The sequence below is a fragment of the Marmota flaviventris genome, chromosome 10, assembly GCF_047511675.1.
Source record: "Marmota flaviventris isolate mMarFla1 chromosome 10, mMarFla1.hap1, whole genome shotgun sequence".
NCBI classification, from domain to species: Eukaryota; Metazoa; Chordata; class Mammalia; order Rodentia; family Sciuridae; genus Marmota; species Marmota flaviventris.
Window position 1 is genome coordinate 30,533,045 of NC_092507.1, and position 20,998 is coordinate 30,554,042.

Here is a 20,998-nt window from a genome sequence, read left to right on the forward strand (position 1 = left end):
ATTCAGGATGTGCCCCACATCCCCCTCCCCTTCCCTAGCCCCTGGCAACTCTGCCCAGGTGGTGGAGGCAGTACCAACCTCCATCCCCATCCACAAGAAATTGAGCCCATGTCTGGGGATGTAGCTAAATTGTAGAGTGTTTGCCTAGCCTGGGTTTGATCCTCCACACTGCAAAAGAAAAAGGAAAAGAAAGAAAAATTGAGACTAACAACTCATGTTCTGGTTTGTAACTAAGTTGGGGGCTTTTATTTACAGAAAGGCCATGGTGGATGCTGGGAAAAGGGGGCAGAAGAGGGTAATGGCAAAAAGAAAAGGGAGATGGAGTTTAAATACTCAGGTGAGAAGCAGGAAGGAAGTGGGGCTGGCTTAAGGATGCCCACCTCAGAGACGTCACCCCCAGCAGTCATCCAGTGAGTCCATAGAATAAGAATGGGTTCAGGAACCAAGAGAGACCTCAGCCTACCTGTCCCAAGGACAAGATGGCCAGTGGAGAATGGAACAGATAAAGGAGACATTTGGTAACATCCAATTGGTGCTCCAGAAGGAAAGCCATCCTGTCCATACTGTTCCCTTTGGAGTGTTCACTCTCTGGTGACAGTTGACCTGTCAGCTACCTTTTCACTCTGATGCTCTCTCTTCCTTTTCCCCATGTTTTAGAACTTCTGTCCTTAGGACCACTGAGTCCCAGACAGAAGGTCCTGGGAAAGCTAGTTTCCTGGGCTGGAATGCCTGTCCACATCGAGGGGACCCAGGATGCCTGTGGGCTGTGTTCTGTGCTGCTGTTCATGGCCCCTTGATGGATCCCGGCTCAGTGAGACGGGCTGAGGCATAGGCTGAAGCCCCCAGGCAGGCTGCAGGCTCACAGAAACCTGGCAGTCCCACAGGGCCTGGCAGGCCAGGTCGGCCTGCTTCTCCTGGAGCCCCTGGGGACCCTCTGTCTCCATCCTTGCCGTTGATTGCCTGCCCAGGCCGGCCAGGGAGTCCTATAAAAGAGTCATGACATTAGGGCCTTCTCCTGACTCAGCTTAGAATTCTGAAGTGGAGAAATAGTTCAGATGGGGAAATGAGGCCAGGGATACCACAGGAAGAAGGGACTCTTCGCAGATAGTGATTCTGAGATTGTCCACTATGCCCAGTTCCCAGTCAGTGAATCTTGGGAACACATGCCTGTCCTTCCCCTTCATGAAGAAACTACATCTCAGGAAGTCCTCAGAGTGTCAGCTTCCACTTCCCAGTCAGCCCCCACCCAGGGACTCCTGGGTGCTCCAAGTTGGATGAGTGTGAAGCATCCATGGAAGAAACCCAAGTGTCTGTGAGTCATTAATCCCCAAGTTCAGGAACAATTGTAGCCAAGCAGGGCCAAGTTCTTACCTGGGATCCCTGGGGGCCCAGGCATCCCAGGGTGCCCACGCCCTACTTCTCCTTGGTCACCCTTCTCTCCACGCTTTCCTGCAGACAAAAAAAGGGGTCTTAGTTTTTCAAAATTTGGAAAATGTTTTTCCCACCTGGTTTGATATTTAATTCATGTTTTACATACAGCAATTATTCCAGTTTTGTGCTAGTTCAAAATAGGGGAAAGCTGGAAATGACCACCTAGGGCTGGTTAAATAAAGAGAGGTCCAGACAAAGTATGGAAGACTATGCATCTGATACAGTTACTTACAGGAAAACATGCAATGACAATATCTAGCATTTACCAAGCAGTAAACTAAGAACAACTCTAAATTACTGCTAAAGGTAATCCCCACTAAACACTATGAGGTCAGTACTATTAACATGTCCATTTCACAAATGATAAACCTAAGGCCCAGGGAAATTAATGGGTAACTTGTTCAGGGTACATAGTGAGCAAGTGGCAGAGTCTGGATTCTGAGTCTATCTGCAGAGACATGGAAAGATGATGTTTATGGGGTTACCAGTAAATAAATAACCTTCCCAAAGCTATAAACAGTGCATTGTTTTCCATCAGTGTGGTTTGGGGGAAGAGCCCTGGGGTGTCTACTCCACAGTCTGACTGAGTTGGGGGTGGGGAACAGGAGGTTGAACTTAAGCCAGCCTTGGCCAAATTCCCACTGCCCAGCCCACACTCCCTTCAGAGAACAGCACTCACCCTTGGGCCCAGTATTGCCAATCTGACCCACGGCTCCCACGACTCCTGGAATTCCTCGAGGGCCAGGGTGCCCATTCGGGCCCTGCTTGCCTGGGTATCCAGGCGGGCCAGGTGGTCCTGGAGGACCCATCATCCCAACTGCACCAAGGGCTTCCCGCTTGGCACTCACAGCCACCTCTGCCAGTTGCTCTGGAGGGAGAGAGGGGAAAGAGGTCTATGAGATGGAAGGCCGAGCATCCTGATGGCCCCTGGCCTCTAGGTCTGCAAATTGAAAAGTCCCACTTTTAAGTTCCCTTTTCTTAAGGCCCTGTCCAGAGTGATATATCCAGATTTCCTGCAGCTCCTTGGAGGTAGAGCTGGAATGAGCACTTGGGACTCCAGACCTCTGGCAAGACCACATGGAGAAGCTCCTGAAGGGTGCCCAAGCCCTGAAATGGGCTATGGGGAGGGGTTACCCCCTCCTCTCACCTTGCATCATCTTCAGCACCACGTCTTCGATGTGCTGGTCACTAGCAGCTCGGCCCTGAAGGCAGAGAAGGTCTTTCAGGAAGAAGCCTCTGGCTGCCAGGATGCCCCTCCTGCAGCTTCTGACTCCCTCCAGATCCCTTATCTTCCCAGAAAGGATTTTTGTTTCTGACTGAAACCCCTTCTGCTTCCTTCCCCAGCATCCTTACCCCATGAGCCAGCCTCAGGGAAGCCAGCGGGCCTCTGGGAACTTCCAGACTTTGGGGGATTAGAGATCTCCTAACTAGCAGAACCCCTCTGCCCTGGGGGCCAACTTACCGCCACGCCCTGCCTCCCTGGCAGTCCTGGCACGCCTCTGTCTCCAGCCTGTCCTCGAGGGCCAGGCAGCCCAGGGTAACCCTGCACCCCTGGGGCGCCAGCATCCCCGCTGGGGCCAGGGTAGCCTTGCTCTCCGCGGACTCCTGGCTGCCGGGGGCGGGGCAGAGACAGCGCCCGGTGAGATTGCGCCAGGCTTGGCGGGTTAGGGGCGGGGAGGGGAGGGGATGGGAGGGTCGGGAGGAGGAGGTCCCAGGGCAGCCCAGGGAAGTGCGGTAACCTCAGGGAAGGAAGTGTGTGACTCACCTGTCCCTTGGGCCCCGGCTCACCAGATTCGCCCTGCACGTACAGGGAGCACAGTCATCAAGCGGTGGGTACTCTGGGGTACAGAAGCCCTCGCTCCCCGCCACCCCCTCACTACCCACTCACCTTCTCGCCTTTCTCCCCCGGGAGGCCGGCCACCCCCGGGTCTCCCTGCAGAGAAAGAGTCTCGGGTCAGGTGCAGTGGGGATGTGAGGTGGGGCAGCGCCACCAAGCCTAGGGTAGACAACCTGATGCCCCAAGCTCGGGACCCCACGAAGACTGAACCGGGCACTGGGACTCACCACTCCGCCGCGGGGCCCGGGTTTTCCTGGGGAGCCCTAGAGAAAGCAAGACGAAGGGCTTGGGGAATTTCCCCCTCCAGGGAGGGGAGGGGCCACAAGGTCCCCCCAGGATCCCAAGTCCTGGGCCCGCTGTTGGAGCGCTTAAGATCTAAGCTCCCCCAGCGCCCCTCCCCCAGCGCCCCTCCCCCAGTTTTGGGGCTGCATTCCCAGAAATTTTCCAGCCCCATTTGGTGCACCTTATCTCCCTTGATGCCTGGCAAGCCTTGGGGTCCTGGGATTCCAGGGGGTCCCTGCTCTCCCTTGGGGCCCTGAGGAGAAAAGAAAAGAGAGTAGTAAATAAACCGAAGTGCCCAGATATGCCCCCAGCAGCCCCCTTTAGTTGGCTATGCTCACCTGTCGTCCTTGGGGACCTGGCTGTCCCACTGGCCCCCTTTCACCCTGGTCACCCTGAAATGGAAAGAGAAGGTCATGCCCTGGCTCTCTGCAGGGATAGCCACCCTCTGCCAGGCCCCAGACCTTGGCAGGGTCAACTGTCCTCCATTCCTGCTGTCACCAGCAGGGGGTCCTTTGCTCCATTTCACAGACCAGCAAATTGAGGTGTTGCCAGAAAGAGGACCCAGATCCTGAATCTACTAGTGCCAGCTGCTGTGAGTACTCCAGGGGAGGGACCACTGCACCAGACACTTACCTTCTGTCCCACGATGCCCCGAGGACCAATTTCTCCTCTGGGTCCTGGCTCTCCCTGAAGGAAGGAGAAATTGGGGATACACAGTAGGCCTAATAGGACCTATGGGTCACCCCTCCCCACCCATAGATCTCAGCTAATTGGCTTCAATTAGGAAATGGGCTCAGAAAGAAGAAAGGTGGTTAGTGGGTCAGAGCAGACACCCAACTAACCCAGAGTGCTCCTCAGATTGGGGCTCCATCCCATGACCTCACTCTGGCCCCACTGAGTGCAAAGCCCTCAGACCTGGAAGAGCCAAAGGCCCCTGTGTCAGTGGATAGGGCACTTACCTCCTTCCCAGGGGGACCAGAAAATCCAGGGAGACCCTGCTGGCCAGGCTCACCCTGCAGGAAAACAGTTTTCAGGTTACTCTGGATGACCCAGTTGGCCCTTGGCCTCAGCCCAATGAACACTGAATACAGTCTGCAACCAAATTAATAGGGGAGGGGGAGAGGGTGTTCTTGGACAAGTTCTCTGTGTTTGTTTTTCCTCTATTAAAGCCATGCCATCCAGTCTCCACTAAGGCAGGCCAAGGGTGAGCTGGTAGTGGGAGAGCAAGAAGAGAGATAACTTGTATTCAGGCTGATTTGAGAGCCTTGGTTGACCTTGCAGTCATTAAGCCATGCCCATTCCCTGCCCTCCAGCTCCCTTGCTCACATGGAACCAATTCTCCCAGCTGGGGGTCACCTTACCTTATCTCCAGGACCTCCTTTTGTCCCTGGCTGGCCCGGCACACCCTGCCAAGAGAAATAGACATCAGTTTCTACCCTGGCACAAGGGAACCCCAAGTACCTGTTGCTTTGCTTCCCATCCCGAATCCAGATTTCCTCTGTTCCAGGGAGGGAGCTGAACAGAAAACCCAGGCGTGGTGTCAAAAACTTGACTGTATTTTCCACTCCTGCCCTGAGGCCTAGTGGGAGAAGGAGAGGGTTACAGAGACTGGATTGCCTACCAGGGCCTGTGTCCAGGGGGAAAAGATGAGCACCTTTGTATGCATCTAGGCCCACAGTGAGTGCCTGCAGGCACAGGCCGGACCCACAAGAAGTGGTAAGGAGGCAAGACATGGTGATACAGCAAGAAACCAGGTGTAGGGGCTAGGGATGTGGCTCAGTGGTAGAGTGCTTGCCTAGCATGTATGAGGCACTGGGTTTGATTCTCAGCACCATAAATAAATAAATAAAATAAAGGTAATATGTCCATCTACAACTAAAAAAAAATTTTAAAAATGAGAGACCAGGTGTAGATTTCAATCTCATCAGCCACTCATGCCCTCATAGGGAGGTGGGCGACAGAGTGCTTGACTTCCCAGTCTGAGGAGAAGCAACTTGTCCACAGGCAACCCCTGTGGCTCTACCTGATACTTACTGCTAAGCCCTGGTGGCCTGGGCTTCCTGGTCGTCCTGCCTGTCCTATGTGGCCCTGAAGAGACAAGGAATCAGAAGCACAAATTAGAACTGCAGCTAAGGGTCCATGGCTTCCACCCCAGTGCAGATAGGGAAACAGATCAGAGGTAAGAAGAGATGTTCCAGAGACACTACAGAGGATCCCCAACTCCAAGGTCCCCAGGATCATGTGATGGGACCAGCAGTTCCCACTCTTACCTTCATGCCAGGTATGCCTGGAGTTCCATCCTTGCCATCGATGCCTGGGGGGCCCTGCTCAGGAGGACAGTTCAAGGGAGACTCACAATGGGGATATTCCTGGAGTCAGACCACCCACACATGACCCTCTGTGACAGCTGCAGTATGCAGGTAGGAAAGGTGTCTGCCCATCTCAGGAAACCCTACCAGCCAACTGGGGGAGGGGAGCTGAAGTGGGAAACTCCACTGTTCCTCCTTCATGTGAATGAGTACCCCACATGCTACAAGTTTCCCAGGATCTCTCCTACAGCATCACCCCTATTTATGATTGAAGAAACTAAGGCACAGAAAAGGAGAACTTCCCAGATTACAGAGCCAGCCTGCATGCAGCAGAGTTCGAATTCAGGCTCTTCTTCTAGGGGTTTAGACAAACTGACCCAACCCTGTCCACATGGGTCAGGGACTGGGCCTCTGGCACTTACAGTTGCTCCCTTTGGGCCTGTTATCCCCTGGGGTCCTGGAGCACCTTGGCTACCCTGCAAAATAAATAGAGATCACATCACCTTCAGGATATGGAGCCCCTGCCTAGCTGCACAGAGAGGGGTATAGCTGAGATCTGTAGCCTCTGAGTTCCAGAGTACCTGTGGCACAGACCATCCTATGTTCCTCTGAAGGAGAGGAACATAGAACCAGGAGGAGGGTGTAGAGGTCAGTGCCAAGCAGTGGGGTTAGACTGGGTTCGGCTCAGCAGGAATAGGGATTATTAAGTGATGTTAAAGAATAGTTGTTTGTCAGACACAGTGAGGCATGCCTGTAATCCCAGCAATTTAGGAGGATTTCAAGTTCCAATTTAGGAAGCCCTAGGGTTAGAGTTAAAGTTTAAAAGGGGATGAGGGTTTAGCTCAGTGGTCAAGCACCCCTGAGTTTAATCCCCAGTAGTAGGAGAAGAATATTTCTTTATTTTGTTAGTTATAATAATGATGTGGTTCTGTGAGAAAACGTTCTTATTTTTAGAGATACATTCTGAAGTGTTTAGGAGTGAAATGACACAATGCCAAGGATTAGCTTGAGAACCTCAGAGCAAAGCAATAACAAATGAAGGAAGAAGGGGAAGGGGGACAGATGAAGTGTGTATGGCAAAATGTCAATAACTGTGGAACCCACGAGACTGCCATATGGGAGTCATTATAACATTCTCTCTACTTTTATGTATATTTTAAAATTTGCATTAAAAATAAAATAATAATGAAGTAGCTAACTGGGCTTTTTGTTCAAATTTTCTGTAAACTTAAAACTGCTCAGAAAGTCTACTAATTAAAAAGAAGAGTGAGGAGAACCAGCATCCGACCAAATCCCATTAGCCCCATGGCTGATTTGCTGGAATTTCATTGTCTGGCCCCAGTGACCCTGGGACTGGATCCCATGGCTTCTCCTAAAATCTGAATTTGGGCCAACTGAGCTCTTGGCACAGATGGTCTGAACCACCCCCACACAGTCGCACACACACACATACATATTCGCGTGTATGTGTATGTGTGAGTGTGTGTATACATACACCAGCCTTGAGGGGAATAGAGTTCTGTCCAGTAGTCTCCAGGGGCACTGGCTAGACAATGGGTGCCTGAGAACTTACCACATCACCCTTCTCCCCAGCTCGGCCTGGTGGCCCTCTTGGACCTTCCTCACCCTGTCAAGAAGGAACAACAATATAGGTCACATGGGTTCAAGGGGAGCATACCCACTCTGTAGCCCTAAGGGTTCCAGCCTGGCTCCAGGGGACACGAGCAGTCTTACCGGTGACCCAGCAGCACCAATGGAGCCCACCATGCCTTTATACCCACGAAGACCCTGGGGAGAGAAAAGGGTTGAGGTCAGTCCTGGCTGGACCTCAGAGGGCTGGTCATAGCAGCTCTTGCAGGACACACCTAGATTTACTTACCGTTTCTCCCTTAGGTCCTGCCATTCCTGGGTAGCCCCTAATCCCCTGGGGACCCTGTCAAAGCAAAAATGATAAAAAGGCAATTACAAGGCCCATTTCATGATAGCTTTTTGGACGCCCCCCCCAGCCCTTTTCACAATGCCCCTTTGAAGTAGGCAACATAGTCCCTATCTTGTAGACGGGAAATCTCATTTGAAGGCTCAGAAATGGAGAGGGACTGACCATGGCCACTTGAAGGACAGTGGCAGAACCTGGACTTCAGCTAGGCCTTCCAGCTGACAGCTTTGGTTCCTGTCCCCTAATTCCTGAAAGCCTCAGTCTCCTTCTTCCTACTCAGAAATACTCCCAACTGGACACAGGTCTATTTTGGGGGCGGGGGTTACCAGGGATTGAACTCAGGGGCACTCAACCACTAAGCCACATCCCAGCCCTATTTTGTATTTTATTTAGAGACAGGGTCTCACTGAGTTGCTTAGTCCCTTGCCATTTCTGAGGGTGGCTTTGAATTTGTGATCCTCTTGCCTCAGCCTCCCGAGCCTCTAGAATTACAGGTATGTGCTTGGCTGGACACAGGTCTCTTATAAACTAGAGGCCTGAGCAGGGTAATGACCCTATCAAGGGCTCCCAGGAAGAAAGAGGCCACTGGGGAAAGGTGTTTCTTACCGGTGGTCCAGGGATGCCTTGCTCTCCAGAGGCACCCACATCTCCCTTGGGACCCTAAAAACAAAGATGATTATCAGACAGGCAGGCAGGTAAAGAGACAAATATAGAGATAAGCAAAGATACCAGTCACCTTCCCTAGCACAGGCAGATAGGAAGGACCTTTAGACCATGCAGTTCCATATCACAGGTGAGAAAATGAGACCACACAAAGAGAAGGGACTTGCCCAGAGACACATTGGTCTGGAACATAATCTTCCTGCCTCCCAGCTCAAGGCTCTGTACCCTAGACCCACGGAACAGGGGAAGAGATGAAAAATGGGGACAGGCTGCTGTAGGACTGTCTCCATCTAGCCACCATCTCATGGCCCTCTGCCCTTAGACTCACCGGCTTTCCCTGGCGGCCAGGATCACCCAGAATCCCCCGTCTGCCAGGATGCCCCTGAAGGGAAGGAATGAACTCAGTAGGAGGTCTCTTCCCAATAGCTTGCTTCTCCTTCTCAGAATAAGGGCTCTTACCTTTACTCCCTGTAGCCCTGGGGGCCCTTTCACACCAGCTGGACAGTTGGTTGGACACTGGAAAGAAAATCCAACAGGACCCCGAGGTAACTTGCCTGGCTCAGGCCAGCTGGTCAGTGCATCTCCATTTTGCCAACTCTTTAAACAGTTTCCCAATTCACCTGGCTGAATCTCTACCACTGCCCCTACTCACTACCCACAGACCCTATCTCCATGACACCCCCATCAGCCTAGTCCCAGACCCCACTTCTCACCAGGAAGTCAGCGCTGCCTTCCAGGCCCTGAATGGTTCCTGGGCGTCCCTAAGAGGAAATGTATGAAGATGGAACCTGAGCAGACCCTTTCCCACCCCAAGCCACTTCCCCAGGAGCACATGGCCGTGTGGCGGAGGGGAGTCTGAGGACACTAACCGGTTTCCCAGGGGGGCCTGGGGGCCCTGATGGTCCCTCTGGTCCTGGATCCCCCTGGAAGCAAAACAGGCCCAAATCATACTACCATCCAGTCCTCCCAGCTCCATCTTCTGGTTCCTGCCACTGCCCTGTCCACCCTGCCTTCCAGGACACTTCCTGAGAGTCATTACATGGGGAGATCAAGCAGATTGACAGAGGATGGTACCAGCCCTTAACCTTCCTGAAAGGCGTGCTGCAGGGTAGACTCAGCAGGAAAAGTTTCTGCCCTAAACCTGGAGGACCGCCCCCCACAACCACCCCACTGGCCAGAGGCAGGTCCAGAAACTCTCTGGAGTCCACCCAAGTTTGCCAGCCTGGAGACAGAGAGCAAGAGGCAGAGTGAGGCTGGGACTCACCTTGGGGCCTGGGATTCCAATCTCACCAGGGAGGCCAACAGGTCCTGGAGGTCCCTAGGGAGCAGAAATATGGCTATCCAGGATGCCTCAAGCATCAATCCATCCAGCGCAGGAAAGTAGGGATAGGCACCCAAGGCCCTTTCTCCACTATGACTTTTACCAACACCAGAGAGACTAACAGACTGGGGCTTGAAGGATCAAAAAATTTCATATACTTGATGTCTGCCCTGGAGTTCGTGGACAGGCACAGAGTGGGCTAGCAGCGTCTCCAAAGCCAGGCCATTCCTGGCACTATCACAGCATGCTGGCCCCTCCCCATGAAAACTATTCTGCTAGAAGTCCTACTGTTGTCCCCTCCTTCTCTGGGAGTCCCGGGGACCCTGCTGCATCCCTGAGGACTTACAGGAGGTCCAGCAAAACCAGGGCCCTGGAACAGAAGAAAAGGAAATTGGGTTCATGGCTCTCTCTGCAGGTCCTTTCTACCCACAGAGGGTCCCTAGTAGCCCTTGCATATTGTACTTACTGGCAGGCCAGGGGGGCCTGGGAGCCCGGGTTGGCCCTGGAAGAACAATGGGAGAGGATTAGAGACTGGGTCTCCTGGGTTCCTGCTCCTTTCTACTGTAGCCTCTTCCAAACTCCAGGCCTAGATTGCCCACACTACAGCTACTTACCTTGACTCCAGGAGTCCCCACAGAACCAGGCTCCCCTTTGGCTCCAGTTACACCCTAGGGAAGAAAGAGAAGGTAGGACAACATGCTCCCTGACCTGGGGGAAAGAGAAGTTTCAGGGGACTCTCCTGACTGGACAGAGGCTTCCTTTCATCATACCCCATGAAGGCCTAGGGACCTTAACACACTTCCTTTCCCCTTTCCCTGGTTCCCACAGTAACCCTGGGAAGCTATGAAAAGAACAATTATCCTCTTTTAAAAAAATATTTATTTTTTAGGTGTAGATGGACACAACACAATGCCTTTATTTTCATGTGGTGCTGAGGATCGAACCTGGGTCTCGCCCATGCTAGACAAGTGCTCTACCGCTGAGCCACAATCCCAGCCCCAATTATCCTCTTTTGAAAGAGGAGAAACTAAGGCCTGAAGACTTGCTGGCCTAGGTTTTATGCCTCCCAGTTTAGAAGTCTAGGAGACCTAGGAGCCTGTGCTGCCCATAAACTTGATGTCTGCCCTAAAGACTTTTCTGATCCTGAATTTTCTCATCTGCAAATTGAGTTGATTATGTTTCCTATCTGGGATGGATGTGAGAACCAATGTGCTGGTAGAAGGCAATGTAATTGGTAATCTTTGTTGGGGTGTATACAAGTTGGGAGGGGCCCTGATAACAGGTCCCAGCCTTGGTCACACCTCTTGAGCCAGCAGGGCAGAGGCAACTCATGGGTGCCCCTCCTTCCTCCCATTCCAGTAACTGATCTAAATGTATCCCCCAGTAGATGACTGTCCTCTTCCCCTTGGAACTGGCTGTATCTAGTATCCTATAGCTTTGGGGGCTCTTGGGAGCTTTGTGGTATCAACTAAATGATGTTCCTCTTCTGAGTTGTGCCTTGGATTGTGGAGGGGATCCGGATGGATAAAGGAGGAAAGGGTATGGCACACAAGGTTAGCCCCACCTGGTGTATTCAGACTGATCCCTGGATGCCAGAAACGTGAGACTAAGTTCTGATGCTGCAGACAAGCAGGAAAACTCTGAATCCTACAGAAAACAGAGCCCTTCTCTGGACCCCAGTTGGATTCAGTGGTGTGAGGTTCCAGTGAGCTCACAAGTCATATGAAGGTAAAGGGGAGGCTTACAGCTGAAGATTCTCCATCCTGATGCCCACTCTGAACAGAAGATGAGCGAAGAAGCCAGAACCAGGCTCTGGAAGTCAATAGGCTGAGCCCTACCCTGCCCTGCCCAGTATTCAGGTACTCACATCAATCCCAGGCTTCCCATCAGGCCCATCTGGCCCAGGTTTGCCAGGCTCTCCCTTGGATCCCTTAAAAATAGAGATGGAGCAAATATTAGCTAAAGGAGAGCAAGAACTGGAAGAATTAAAAGTCAGAATTCAAAGGCAAAAAAAGCACTCACCGGAGGGCCAGCTTTCCCAGGAGGTCCCTTGTCACCCTGCAAGATTCAAGTTGATGAGACAACACTGACTCATGCTTCCCCAGTGAGCACCCCTGGCTGGCCAGTACCAAAGGCTCATCTCCTCAAGCTCCTTTCTTCTGTTCTGGGTCCCCTCAGTCTGGTACTTTCTGGGAAAATAGCCCCCTTTTCCTCCAAGACATTTGTAGGTTCATTGAAACCAACCCCAGGCAGCTGGAGAGGGGGATATCCACATGCAGGGGGTTTAGTCATGCTGCTGTTGTTAAGGTGTCAGTTCTGAGGCCTGCAACTGGGCTGAGGGCTCTAAGGTAGCTGGGAGAGCTGACCCTTTTGGACTTGGGCAACTGTGGGGAAAAAGGGGGCAGGACTTTTAGAGAAGGTGGGAAGGAGTGAGGTGAGCTGCTGCTCCATTCTGGACTGTCAGATGAAACTAGAGGCTGGGTAGCGGCAAGGACGAAGGGGGCCAAGAAGGGGTAGATCCAAAATGTTCCCAAGGAGGGAAGGACCTCTTTACCAGTGACAAAGGACCTTTGGTGAAGACAGTCAGGGCTGGTGGAGTAAGATTCTGCCCCAGAGAGGCCCCCAGGCATTCCTGAGCCTGCAGTAGCCTGGGCCTGGCCGGGGGCCCAACTCCCTGGGTTTGGGGGTGGGGACACCAAGCTGAATAGAAGTCTGTCCGGACGGTAAACATAGAGCTGACCTCCTGGGGGAGCCTCCAGAATGAGGTTTTTAACCCTCACCATGCTAGGGAGGGCAGGGGAACAAGCCCAGATGATTCTAAATTGCAGAAGAAAAAAGGAAAGGGAAGAGACGGGAGTGTGGCCCCAGTTAGCGGTCTGTTCAAGGCTCCCAGTTATCCTGAAGAGGCGTCTAGGTGTGCAAGGGCGCGGCGCGAGAGGTTAAGGCGTCTCCTACGCCAAAAGGAGAGGAAAGGAAGGGAGGGGGATAAGGACTCGCTGTGAGCTGTGGTCGTCAGACCGAACAGCGCTCCCTTGTCTGAGGGCGGCTATAACGGGCTCTGCATTTCAGAACTGGGTTGAGGTTTCTGCGGAACAAACAGGCTCCTTGTGGTGCGGACCGGTGCCGCCTACTGGCGACTGGGGGCACTACAACGTCAGACACATGCTCCCCCATCCCCACCCCATTTCCATCACTCATAAAGTTCTCCTTTGTCCGCCGCCTCCCTTCCCCCTTCCGTCCCAAGTTAGACTCACGTCGATGCCATCAGATCCAGGTACTCCTGGCGGCCCAGGAGGGCCTGGGGGCCCGGGCTCTCCCGGCGGTCCTCTCTGAAAACACAGGCAAGGGTGCAGCCCTCAGTGCAGGATGCTGGGCATCCCAAGGGTTGCAAACGACCCTGGGAGCGGTGTCCTAGAATCGTAACTCCCCTGGTAAAGGGAGCTAGCTCTTCAGGGAGCCACGAGCTCACGTTTGTTTAGAGCCCACTATGCACTAGGTACTGTGTCATTACGTCGATTATCTTATTAAATGCTCAGAACTCTCCGGCGAATTCTATTAAGGGCCGCAATTTGAAAGCGAAGAAACAGGCACAGAAAGATTAAAGGTTCGTGGACGATTTCCTTCCACTGTAACAAGTTGCCCTAGGGCTGTCTTAATGGGGAACAGATGGAGAAGCTGGCGGCTCAAGTAAATCACGCATGACACGCATAGTGGTGCCTACCCGGACTTTGATCCTCAATGAATAGTAGCTCGTATTGTTACTTTTGGAGGAACAACAGGTATATGAGGCGAACTGGCATCTCCTTCTCTCCCCTTGGTAAAACCCCATAGAAAAGTGGAGGAGGCATAGAGAAAGGAGACTTAGGGAGGGGAAGGTGTACTCTCTTCCCACTGGGAGCACCCTGATCTTTCTTCCTTGGAGTGCTCCTCTTACCCAGCAAGCCCTGACTTAGACAGGGGGTCCCACGCGTGCCAGGTGCCCATGCCCTCCCCGGGCCGGGAAGTGCCAGAATGGCGCACCGCAGGAGAGCTGCGACCAGTGCCGGCACCAGACAGCGCGGACTCTATCCTGCCCGCGCAAGGGTCGCGTTAGGTGCCCGCACCCTCAGCCGACACTAGGAAGCGAGGACCCGCGCGGGTGGGCGGGAGAAGCCTCAGCCCGGCGACAGCGGCGTCTGGCTGGAGCCGGCGCCCTCCGGGAGGTGGCGGGGGTGGAGGCTCTGTAGCCGGGTGAATGGGCAGCATTGTCTTCCCCGCCACCTGGGCTCCCTCGGCTGCCAGGACTGAGCGTCAGTTCCTGCCCTGCGCTGCCTGTCCCGGGCAGGGCCGAGCATCTTGGATCAGGGACCCTCGGGCTCCCCGGCTCATCCACCTTCATTCACGAAGCCGCACGCATAGAGGGGCCTGCGCCCGGGACTGTCTACCGCTGTCCCCTCGGGCCAGGGGGTGTCAGTAGAGGGTGGGAGACAGGCAAAGCCCTTCATCAAACTCCCGATCCTGAACCCTGGACCTCCAACCCAGGACCCCGCCACCAGAGCGACCGCGGAACTTACGATCTGAGCCAGGGCGAGCCCGAGCACCTGTAGAAAAATAAGGAGGCCGCGGGGGGCTGCCGCAGGGGCCATAACGCGCGGCGGGTTCTGGAGGGATGAGTGCCGGTCCACGCACGCACTGGAGGCGAAGGCTGCTCTCAGACCCGGCGGGTGGGCCTCCAGAATATGCAGCGAGGCGGGGCGGGGTCTGGCGGGGTCTGTCACCTGAGAGCACCAGAGGAGGGAGGCGGGCGCCCTCCGCCCAGCTCCGCCCTGCTCCGTCCCGCCGTCGGTGCCCACCCACCGTTCTCCTGGCCAGAGCTTGCCAGAGCCCCAGGGATGGAGACATGGTCTCCTTTCTCTGTGAGGAGGCAGAGCGGGTTGCTGGGAGACCCCTCTGGCCTGAGAGACTCCTTTCGCCCCCAACCGCAGCCCCATCATTCCCCCACCTCCCCAGCTGCCTCTGCTTGTGAGCCCCGGCCTGGGCCAGGTCCTCTCTCCTCCACGACTCAGGCTTAGAGGCCTCGGGTTTTGCAGACTTTGCAGCAGGGTCTGAGCAGCCCCCATTCATCTTGCTGCTCTTCTGGGGGCTCTTTCCTCTCCACGGACAATCAAGCCTCTTAAAACATACCAAAGTCCTTTCTAGATCAGCCACCTGGTGAATTTCTCCATCTGCTTCTTTCTTCCCCCTGCTTCATTACCAACTCTTAAGAATGGTCTGCTCCCACCTCTAAACTTCCTCAGCTCCTTGTTTATGTCCCATCTGGGAGGTCACCAGTGAAGTTCAACCCTCTTCAGTCCTCCAGGGAGGAGGCAGTTGGCAACTCAAATGGCCCTTGACCGTTCTGACCTTCAAGTCATCCTTGCCCAAGCTTCTGTCATTCAACCCCTCTTCTTCTGCAGTCACATTACTTAAGGATGAGGACATATTCTAAGAAAAGTGTCATTAAGGGGCTGGGGTTATGGCTCAGCGGTAGAGCTCTCACCTCGCACATGCAAGGCCCTGGGTTTGGTCCTCAGCACCACATAAAAATAAATAAATAAATTCAGTTATTAAAAAAGAAAGAAAAGTGTCATTAAGATGATTTGGTCATTGTGCAAACACAGAATGTATTACATAAACTAAGACAGCAATGATGTCACTAGGCTATATGATCTTTTGGAACCACCTGTGTATATGAGGTCCATGATTGATCAACCTCTTTATGCCAGGCATGACTATTACCTTACTATTCTGCAGCTCCCTTGCACTGGTGTCTCCAGGACTGGGCCTTCTCATTCACCTTTGCCAAGTGATCTCTCCCACGTTCATGGGAACAACCATCACTTTATTCAATGGTGTTTCCAAAGCCTACCTGTCTAAAAGCTTCCCTTCTCTTTCATTTACTTAACATTGGTAAAGTGCTTTGGAATCTGGCTCTGTCACCAACTGTAGGTATGATCATAGGTACCTCAAACGACATGTATGAAAGTCTTAGTGTTTTCATCTCTAAAGTGGGGATAATAATAGTACTTATCTTAAAGAGTTTGTGCAGATTGAATGAGATGATGCATGGAGGTACTTAACTTAGCACCAGCACATAGTGGGTATTGGTACATTTTAGTTATGACTTATTGAGTATTCTCTTTTTATCAAGATTGCAGTCAGTGTGGGAAAACTGACCATAAGCAGATCAGCTAAAATGGTCAAGGAAAACAGCCTTTGGGAACTCTGCCCCACTCCAGCGGACAGATTAGTCAAGGGCCTGTGCTTTGAAAGGTCGTCCCAGGACTGAGTTTGCCAGGAAACACTTTAGAGAATTTAACTGCTCTGCCTAACAGAGAGAGGAATAATTTGGTGAGTGTAAGAAGATGAGAGGAGGAGGTGGTGAAAAGGGTGAGGGAGGCATGGTGGACACTGCCAGGAGTCAGTGGGGTAATATGTATAAAGAGCTTATAAAAACTGGGATGTCCAAATTCAACTTTAAGATGTTGGTTTTTTTGTTTTGTTCTGTCTTGGTTTGGTGGTTTTTTGATTGTTGTTTGTTTGTTTGGTACCAGGGATTGAACTCAGGAGCACTTAACCACTGAGCCATATCCCTAGCCCTTTTTTGTATTTTATTTTGAGATAGAGGCTCACTGAATTGCTCGCCCTTGTTGAGGCTAGCTTTGAACTCATGATCTTCCTGCCTCAGCCTCCCGAGCTTCTGGGATTACAGGCTTGTGCCACTGCACCTGGCTAAGATGTTGGCTTTTTATTGTCCATCTCTTCATGTCTTTGTGGGCCCAATGCACAAAGTTCTCATATAAGTTTTCTTTTTTTGTGAGGAAGTTGTGGAAATTGGTTGGGCTTCAGATATGGCGAGCACACATTCAGATATGGAGAGCATGAATTCTCTTGCTGCATAACCAACCATTCAAAAATTTAGTCGCTTAAAATGACAATTTCTTGGATGAGGAACTCAGGAGTGGCTCTGCTGGTTGGTTCTGGCTTGGGGTTTTTGCCATGAGGTTATAGTCAGATGGTGCCTGGGACTGAGTCATCTAGAAGGCATCTGCATTCACTAGACTGATGTCTTCTTGGGAAGTCTCCAATAGCTGGGTCTGAAATAGTTGGAGTTTTTTTGGATGCTACTCTCTTTTACCTCTTTGCAGGCTTTGCATGAGGTCTCTCTCACATGGTGACTTCAAGTGGCTGAAGCAGTTCAGAGAGAGAATGAGAGAATCAGATGCAAGAGATTCACCTCTTCAGTTCCCTTGGCCTGTCCTTAGAAGCTCAATGCATTGATTCCTCCTCGGAAGTCATACAGTGTCACCTTCACCAGTTCTTTAGGTTGAGGCAATTAAAAAGTTCTGTTCAGCTTTCAGGCAGGGGAATAGAGACCCCACCTTTTTTTTTTTGTGGGGCTCCTGGGGATTGAAATTGGGCAGTTCACTCACATCCCCAGCCCTATTTTGTATTTTATTTAGAGACAGGGTCTCACTGAGTTGCTTAGTGTCTTGCTTTTGCTGAGGCTGGCTTTGAACTTGCAACCCTCCCGCCTCAGCTTCTCAAGCCAGTATTTCAGGCGTGCAGAAACCCCACCTCTTGGAAGAAAAATATCAATGTCACATTTCAAAAAGAGTATAGGAGGGCTGGGGCTGTAGCTCAGTTGGTAGAGTGCTTGCCTAGCACATGTGAAGCACTGGGTTTGATCCTCAGCACCACATAAAATGAAGGTATTGTGTCCACCTACTATGAAAATATTTAAAAAAAAAAAAAAAGAGTATAGGAGATGGGATATATATTGATTGATAAAGTCTTCTTTGGAAAATATAGCCTACCACACTTGGGGCTATAAACTGAACCACAGCTGACCAAGAGAAATCTTAGGGAAGGCTATAGGACATGACTATAGGTTCCAGTCAATTGCTTATGGCTCTATTTTTTTTTTTTACCAGGCCCCCCTGGGGCTGAATTCATCACCATATTTTCTGGTTCTCCAGCTTGTAGACAGCATACCATGGGACATCTTGGCCTCGATAATCATGTGAGCTAATTTTCACAAGCCCTTCCCCCAACTGTGTGTGTGTGTGTGTGTGTGTGTGTGTTTTCTATCTGTTTTGTGTCTCTGGAGAACACTGGCAATCCAACAATAACGATCATCTTAGCTGAGCATGGTGGTGCACACCTGTAATCCCAGTGGCTCGAGACTGAGGCAGGAGGATCCGTGAGTTCAAAGCCAGCCTCAGCAATTTAGCAAGGCCCTGAGCAACTCAGTGAGACCCTGTCTCTAAATGAAGTATGAAAAAAGACTGGGGATGTGGCTCAGTGGTAAAGTTCCCCTGGGTTCAATCCCTGGCACCCAATAATAACAATAATAATGCTCATCTTTCATACATTTATATAATTATTGTATGCTCATAATAGTATTTAGTATTTGTTATATAACATTGTTCTGGTGTTTTATGTTCATTTTGTTTTTATAAAAATATATGTTCATGAAAACATTTTCCTAATTTTAAATAAAAATGTTTTTGTTTTTATTTTTTGTGGTGCTGCCACTGGACTATAGCCCCAGCTCTCATTTTTCACTTTTTAAAATCTGAAGCTGGGCTGGGGATGTGGCTTAAGTGGTAGCGTGCTCGCCTGGCATGCGTGCAGCCCGGGTTCAATCCTCAGCACCACATACAAACAAAGATGTTGTGTCCGCCAAAAACTAAAAAATAAATATTAAAATTCTCTCTCTCTCTCTCTCTCTCTCAAAAAAATAAATCTGAAGCTGCTGTGGCATCAGTACATTATGGTTTCCTGCTCCACAGGTTAAAATGCCACTGAACTACTGATTACCCGGTGCTTTTTTGGTTTTGTTTTGTTTTTTGTTTTTTTTGAGCTGGTTATAAAACTTAGGCTCAGGCATGCTAAATGCATGCTCTACCATGAGCTCCATCCACCCCAGCCCCTTTCCAGGGCTCTTTTTGGGGGGAGGGGATACCAGGGATTGAACTCAGGGGCACTTGACCACTGAGCCACATCCCCAGCCCTACTTTGTATTTTATTTAGAGACAGGGTCTCACTGAGTTAGCACCTCACTTTGGCTGAGTCTGGCTGTGAACTTGCCATCCTCCTGCCTCAGCCTCCTGAGCCGCTGGGATTACAGGTGTGGGCCACCATGTTTGCTCCAGCACTCCTGAGACATGTGTTGAACGTGTGCTCCTCTGTTGGAAGTCCTTGTGGCATTTTCAAGGGCTTGATTCTTAGCAAATATTTAACCATTTCAGTTTTGCATTGCATGTGTGTTGTACTAGGGATTGCACCTAGGGGTGCTCCACCACTGAGCTACATCCCCAGCCCTTTTTATTTTGAGACAAGGTCTTTCTAGGTTGCCAAGGTTGGCTAGCCTCAAACTTGTGATCCTTCTGACTCAGCCTCCTGAATCACTGAGATTACAGGTGTGTGTCACTGCACCCAGCCCAATTTTTTATATATTTTTCCCCAATATGGACATCTCTTTTTGTACTTTTCACTTTATTAAAAATATGCAGTTTATTAGAGTGCTGTGAACTGCTGCCACGTTTTCTATGATCTACAGGTAAAGGCTGAAATGCTTTATCTTTTTTTTTTGAACCAGGGCAGGGATGGGGCACTCAACCACTGAGCCACATCCTTGGCCCTATTTTGTATTTTATTCAGAGAGAGGGTCTCACTGAGTTGCTTAGCACCTGGCTGTTGCTGAGTTTGGCTTTGAACTCATGATCTTCCTGCTTCAGCCTCACCAGCTGCTGGGATTACAGGCATGAGCCACCCACCTGGGTATCTGGATTTCTTGGTCTGGTAACTTCATGAAGAATCCAACCTGTACCAATAAGTGTCCACATCTTTTGTCACAGTGTGTAGGCAGCCTGGGGTCCTGTGAATGACTGCAAAATCCCTGCCATATGTGCAGTGATTGTACTCTTTAGAGGCAGCACCTGCCAAATGTCACACCTGAACTTTGTCACTGTGCATTTTGTTTACACAGGAAGACTGAGGCTTATAGCAATGAAATGTTTCCCCAGGACACATGTTATGGGCCACACTATATGGGCAATGACCAAACAAACTCCATTTCGCCCTGAGACTCCACGTCATGAAAGAAATGCTTCTCCATGGGACCACCCCGCCTCTATATCCATCAACAGTTACTTAGCATAGCATGTTTGGCAACACAAAATGCCAATTCTTATACAATGAAAAAGTGTTCTCTCTTTGGTTCCCATTTTTCTTGGACATTGTTTCCTGTCAGAGATTGATTGGCTGTATGTTAATAACCATCCTTTAACTTGTACTCAACTAGGGATATTTTAGCCCACTCCCTTTTCTGCTTATGATTTTAGATCTTATGACATTTGTTTATGGTTTTGAATCATAACAAAAGCCACTTATGTTTTAATATGGTTTTGGACTATAAAAAGTATACTCAAGGGGCTGGGGTTGTGGCTCAGTGGTAGAGCTTTTGCCTCACATGTGTGAGGCACTGGGTTTGAGCCTTAGCACCACATAAAAGTAAATAAATAAATAAAACAAGGATAATTACAAAAATTTATATTAAAAAAAAAGGTGTTCTCAAATTCCGGGAGGGGATCAAAGAGTGTATTCTTGCAGCCTACCCCTTGGCCTGCCAGTTGGTGGATCCGGACCGCCAACTGGTGAATAAAGTTTCCTTCTCCTGCTTTAAGATCTACTTGGTTATTTATTGCAATCTTGCCTTAACAACACCTGTTTTTTGATGAACCCAACCTAATTCCATCTCAAGATTGGGAGCTATCTCATCACAAAGTCATGAAAAGTTCATTTCGCTTTTAAGATTCTTATTTTGCCTGACCATACCCTGGTGTTTAAACTTGTTTGAAATTCCTGCCCATGATCTGAACTCACCCATGCCTGGCTCTCCTTGACCAGATAACAACCCTCCCTAAAACCTCAGCTGTGCCTCATAAATCCTGATGCTGGAATCTCAATTTACTCCCTACCTTGAAATGTTAAGCCATGTAGATCACTAACCTGCTATCTGCCTTTGTATTATTCTTGTGAGAACCCTGTTAGCTGTAAATTCCCAAGACACCTCCCGCCTTTGTAACTTTTTGTGCTATAAAAACCTTTCTTCCTGGGAGAGCTGTTGCTGTTCTCTAGCCAGGCTTTTGGGTGAGACACTCACTGGCCAGCTCTCTTGTGTACACAATATAAGC

General features: G+C 50.7%; 1 protein-coding gene across 1 annotated transcript; it reads right to left on the reverse strand.

The window, feature by feature from the left end:
- Window positions 1–217: 217 nt before the first annotated feature.
- Col9a2 (collagen type IX alpha 2 chain) lies at window positions 218–15,057 on the reverse strand. The gene is made up of 33 exons (XM_027937554.2): window positions 14,943–15,057; window positions 14,333–14,450; window positions 13,034–13,108; window positions 11,802–11,837; window positions 11,647–11,709; window positions 10,394–10,447; window positions 10,246–10,281; window positions 10,126–10,149; window positions 9,723–9,776; window positions 9,328–9,381; window positions 9,172–9,219; window positions 8,918–8,974; window positions 8,787–8,840; window positions 8,402–8,455; window positions 7,739–7,792; window positions 7,594–7,647; window positions 7,433–7,486; window positions 6,282–6,335; window positions 5,821–5,874; window positions 5,585–5,638; window positions 4,912–4,956; window positions 4,510–4,563; window positions 4,184–4,237; window positions 3,889–3,942; window positions 3,732–3,803; window positions 3,496–3,531; window positions 3,320–3,364; window positions 3,197–3,229; window positions 2,894–3,040; window positions 2,579–2,633; window positions 2,111–2,299; window positions 1,372–1,449; window positions 218–983 (listed from the first exon to the last, which is right to left on the reverse strand). The coding sequence occupies exons 2-33, from the start codon at window positions 14,402–14,404 to the stop codon at window positions 784–786; spliced, it is 2,067 nt and encodes a 688-aa protein (XP_027793355.2). The 5' UTR covers window positions 14,405–14,450; window positions 14,943–15,057; the 3' UTR covers window positions 218–783.
- Window positions 15,058–20,998: the final 5,941 nt, after the last annotated feature.

What these genes read in the sequence shown, in the direction of transcription:
- Col9a2 (XM_027937554.2), bottom strand. Translation starts at nt 14,404, where the DNA reads ATGGCCCCTGCGGCAGCCCCCCGCGGCCTCCTTATTTTTCTACAGGTG. An exon ending in GGCTCGCCCTGGCTCAGATC is followed by an intron (nt 13,109 to 14,332) that starts GTAAGTTCCGCG and finishes CTGTGTTTTCAG; the next exon opens with AGAGGACCGCCGGGAGAGCC. An exon ending in GGTGCTGAAGATGATGCAAG is followed by an intron (nt 2,300 to 2,578) that starts GTGAGAGGAGGG and finishes CTCTCCCTCCAG; the next exon opens with AGCAACTGGCAGAGGTGGCT.